This window comes from Glycine soja, chromosome 16 (assembly GCF_004193775.1).
Source record: "Glycine soja cultivar W05 chromosome 16, ASM419377v2, whole genome shotgun sequence".
NCBI classification, from domain to species: Eukaryota; Viridiplantae; Streptophyta; class Magnoliopsida; order Fabales; family Fabaceae; genus Glycine; species Glycine soja.
In genome coordinates this window covers 9,288,379-9,293,120 of record NC_041017.1, presented here as the reverse complement: position 1 = coordinate 9,293,120, position 4,742 = coordinate 9,288,379, and the positions used below count along the sequence as shown (strand labels likewise).

Sequence of the window (4,742 nt, the reverse complement as noted above, 5' to 3'; positions counted from 1 at the left end):
CATTCACACTAGCTTCGTCTTCATTTTGTTCATTCATATTAACTTCTTTAGAAATTATACTGTCACACATCCATTGATATTCATCCATCTTAATAAGACATTCAAAAATTTCAATCACAAACAAACAAACCCTAATCGCACCATACATATACTATCACACAAAACCCTAGATAATTTTTTACTGGATATAATATTATAAAACATTAAAATTGATAACCCTATATATTAAAAACCAATAACATAAAATTTTTCTACTTAAAATTGATAACCATATAATACATAAAAAATTATAACCTAACCATATGTACTAAAATAAATTATACTATTTAACTTAATTCTAATTCATGAAATTATAATCACAAAAAATAATCAATTTTAGACCACAACAACTCAAATAAATTATACAAAAATTATAAGTGTAAATTATTTTACAATTAATATCATTTCCAAAATGTAAAAACAAATACTAACAAATTAACTTTCAAAGTACACTTATTTGAAAATATTTAAAATAATAATACTAATTACATTTCAAGTAAACAAATAATTTTTTCTTACACATTAATTTTTTTATAACAATCATATTAATATATTTATAATTTAATAAAATTAAAAAAATATATTTCTTTTAATTATAAATAATATTATAAATCTGTATAACTCATACAGACTAACCAATTTGTCATACAGATTAACCAATCCATATGCGTTATACAGATTGAATAATCCGTATAATTTATATTGATTGGTTAATCCGTCATGACGGATTTGTTATAAAACTTACGAATTAATGAATCCTTAAGTTTTATATAACTTATAGATTCTTTAATTCATATTTTATGCAGAAAATAAATAAAAAGTAAGGTGATGTACCTCCGTTCACAAGCAAACCAACCACCACTTACCGATATACCTCTGTAACATTTTCACCTCAACCGAAGCGACATAATGCACCTCTCTCACGACAATGAAAAAACCAGAAGAAACCAAGAAAATGAATGAATGAATGTGTCCCAGTAAAAAAATAAACTTAAGGAAGAAGAAAGCAGGTAGGGGTATTTTCGGAATACCCATTTATTGCTGGATGCACAAGCAATATAGTGGTGCATCTAGCAATACTCTTAATTTCCTTTAGAAAACTGATTTGGGATCGTGAAGCCCATTTCTGGGGCCCAAAATCCACGCAAAGCAGGGTAAAACCCTAGTTCATTTCTAGCTCACGTTCCAATTGTTGAAGCTCTCAATAGAGGCATCGTTCGTTCCTTCGTTCTTCTCTTTGGAAGAGACTACACCATGAAGGTTTCATTCCCAAACCGTAATTTTTCTTTTTATCGTATCGCTTCGATTAATTCTTGTTTTGTTGGGTTCTCAATTTCTGCAATTTTATTTTGTGTAGTTCAACATTGCAAATCCAACCACTGGCTGCCAGAAGAAGCTCGAGATCGATGATGATCAGAAGCTGTAATTTCTCCACTTTTTTTGTCTTCAATTTGGTTTTTCAATTGTTGTGTTTCTTCATGTTAAATGCTGCATTTGGATGGTAATTTCAGTTAGCAAGTTGTTATGTTCAATTACAAGTTTGTTAAGAGTTGTTTTCTGTAGATAGTTAGCTGGGGTAGCTTTCTATCGATCAATGCTTATGTAACTGTTTTGTGATGAGTTTTCTTCTAGCTATTCGCAGCATTGATTGTATCTTAGAAACTTAAGAAAAATGTTGAAGCGGAAATGGGTTTAATGGGACATCCTTGAACTGGGTTTCCTTTCTGCTGATGAATTTGATACACACAGAAAGAAAAAAGGAAGGGTATACTTTTACAGTGTGTTTGGATTGGAGGTAAGGACTCAAAAACCATGGTGTCCCACCATGATTTCCCACCACACTAGAGAGTAGCTTTAAGGCTACCATGTTTTTTTCAACATGGTCCACTGTGGTTCCAAACACACACTTTGATGTGGTTCGTTATGTGCTCTTGTTGCTGTTAGCCAATTAGTATTAGAGTTTAACTTTGGTTATTTTTTTAATAAAAGGTTTGCATTAAAAGTCAGTATAGGTTTATTAAGGTGAAACTCTGATTCTAATTGGAGAACAGTACTGAAAGCACATAGGGAGCTGCATCTTCATTTTGTCCAAATCTGAAAAGGGAATTGAACATCAGGAAAAGGAATTGCTGATGCATGCATCCCTGTCCTTGGACCTCAAGTTTACTCTGACTGTCCTCATCCTCAACTGTGATTATTAGAAACACCCTAATTGCTTTCTGCAGCATGCATCCTGCTCACCGTATTGGTTTCACTATGTTACCCTCGCCTGAACTCTTACCTGTATTACCTTTCAAAGAGAAGCGTTGGACTAACTGCTATATTTTTTGTTGGTTTAAGTACCAGTCAAGCTTTAGTGCTGAAATGAAAATGAAAGCAGACTTGATATTTATAGGAGTTTAATTTTTCTGTTATACAACCTCGTTGTTTCTGTTTCATGCGGTAATTATTAGGCTGTGACTTATTTTTCCTGTTATGTGAAATTGCAGACGGGCATTTTGGGACAAGAGGATTTCACAAGAGGTCAACGGAGATGCTCTGGGTGAGGTATGCTCTGTAGATCAAAACCTTCAAATACTTGTTTCAATATCTTTTGAGGAGCATTGATAATTATTGATCTTGTCAACTTTAAAATTATGCTACTAATAGGAATTTAAAGGATATGTCTTCAAAATCACTGGTGGTTGTGACAAACAAGGATTTCCAATGAAGCAGGGAGTGCTAACACCTGGCTGTGTTCATCTTTTGCTCCACAGAGGTAGAACTGTAATGAAGCTTCAATTTTTTAATTTGTGATCATTTAACATATTATAATGTGTCATCATCTGCAGCATTTGTTCAACCCTCTTTTTGTGCATTAGAAGTGGCTATGTAAATTTTCTAGTTGTCATCCATAATATTTGCACTGCCTTTGTTTAAGAACTTGTTGCTTAATTCTTTTAAATGATATGATATATGTGACTTTTTATGGCAGATGCATGTCTCTTTATGCTATGACTTTATTCCTTTTGAAGATGGTCTTGAGGGATATTTTTAATTCTCTTTGCATTGATTGTGTTAACAGGAACTCCTTGCTTCCGTGGATACGGAAGGCGCAACGAAGAGCGAAGGAGGAAATCTGTTCGCGGGTGCATTGTCAGCCCAGATCTCTCTGTTCTGAACCTGGTAATTGTGAAGAAGGGCGAAAGTGATTTACCAGGACTGACTGATGTTGAAAAGCCAAGAATGAGGGGTCCAAAGAGAGCATCCAAAATCCGTAAGTTGTTCAACCTGTCTAAGGAAGATGATGTGAGGAAGTATGTCAACACATACCGTCGAACCTTCACAACAAAAGCTGGTAAAGTTTCATTGTGCTAGTATATTTGCCTTTTGGTTTTGTCATTTGATGTACCCAACCTGCCATCAAATAGATAAGGGGGAGGTGGATATTTTATAATGAGAAAATGAGTAGAAGTTTAGTGTAGCCCATTCATATTTTGTAACCTGTCTATAACTCAGCTGTCTAGGTCTTTTTGTTTTATTGTCATAATCATCTTGCCTATAAGCCAGTTTTTATCTAGTTCCAAAGTTTGATAGTGATAACATTCAGAGGTAATTTATTTTTTCGTCTGGGATACATTTGCATTAGTGATTTGTTTTTTGTATCCATGCATCAGAAAAGACCTGGACATGTAATGTGTTTTCGGGAATGTTTCTTCTGTCTTTGGGTGTATTAGAAGTTATTACTGTCATAAAAAAATGATAATTATGTTGCTTGAGACTTCATTCCTTGGGAAGCAACAGTTTATCTGATGTTGTTAAGAAACAACCTCCTGTCATTTCAAATTTAAAAGCAAAAACATGGATATTTATGATAGTTCGAATTACAACCAAAATCCATTTGAATTGAAGAGTTGCTTTAATCAATATATGTGATGTTTCCTCTTCAATATCCAATTAAAATCGGATCGGTTCATATTATGAATTCTAGTCTCAGTAATGGATTTTTGGTTGCAGGGAAAAAGGTAAGCAAAGCTCCAAAGATTCAGCGACTCGTCACTCCACTGACACTGCAAAGGAAGCGGGCAAGAATTGCTGATAAGAAGAAGAGAATCGCAAAGGCAAAATCAGAGGCAGCGGAGTATCAGAAACTTCTTGCCTCCAGATTGAAGGAGCAGAGGGAACGCCGTAGTGAGAGTTAGGCAAAGAGGAGATCCAAGCTTTCCAGTGCTGCTAAACAAGCTGCCACTGCATAGGCCAGCTGCTCTCACAGATATGGTGAAGTTTAACCCTCATGATAGTTTTGGTAGTGTATTTTGCCTGCTTGAATTTTGTACCATTTTGAGTATGTACTATGTAGTTTGTCGCTATTTGTGACAATATATTCTACTCTTCATTTTATCTATTCGGTGATTAGTGTGAACAAAAACTAGTTGTTTCAGTTATTTTATTGGGAAAACTGCTTGCTTGTTTGTCTTTTGTTGTGATTCTGTTGGGTTCTGGTTTTCTTATGTTTTTTCTTGTTTCCCCCCTTAAAAGTCCTGGTACATTCTTAAACATTCACTGCATTATGAAACTGTTAATTCTCGAATTTATTAGCAGAGGCACAAGTTTTTCGTACTGTTAATAAAATCGTTAAATCAATATTGAATTATAATATTAACAAAATTGTCATCTTCTATATTTGAAAACTGTTCACGAATTTATTAGCAGAGGCACAAGTT

The 4,742-nt window shown here is 33.9% G+C and overlaps 1 protein-coding gene across 2 annotated transcripts; it reads left to right on the top strand.

Annotated features, from left to right (window-relative positions):
* The first annotated feature begins 1,230 nt into the window (after nt 1-1,230).
* Nucleotides 1,231-4,493, top strand: LOC114388955 (40S ribosomal protein S6-like). 2 transcript variants are annotated; one of them, XM_028349511.1, is made up of 6 exons: nt 1,231-1,299; nt 1,397-1,461; nt 2,529-2,586; nt 2,689-2,797; nt 3,104-3,295; nt 4,036-4,493. In XM_028349511.1, exons 1-6 carry the CDS (start codon nt 1,294-1,296, stop codon nt 4,218-4,220), a joined length of 615 nt encoding a protein of 204 aa, XP_028205312.1. In that variant the 5' UTR covers nt 1,231-1,293; the 3' UTR covers nt 4,221-4,493. The 2 variants fall into 2 exon arrangements, with proteins under 2 accessions (XP_028205312.1, XP_028205311.1); XM_028349510.1 differs by having other exon boundaries at nt 3,104-3,376.
* Nucleotides 4,494-4,742: the final 249 nt, after the last annotated feature.

What these genes read in the sequence shown, in the direction of transcription:
- LOC114388955 (XM_028349510.1), top strand. An exon ending in ACGGAGATGCTCTGGGTGAG is followed by an intron (nt 2,587 to 2,688) that starts GTATGCTCTGTA and finishes TGCTACTAATAG; the next exon opens with GAATTTAAAGGATATGTCTT. An exon ending in TCATCTTTTGCTCCACAGAG is followed by an intron (nt 2,798 to 3,103) that starts GTAGAACTGTAA and finishes TTGTGTTAACAG; the next exon opens with GAACTCCTTGCTTCCGTGGA.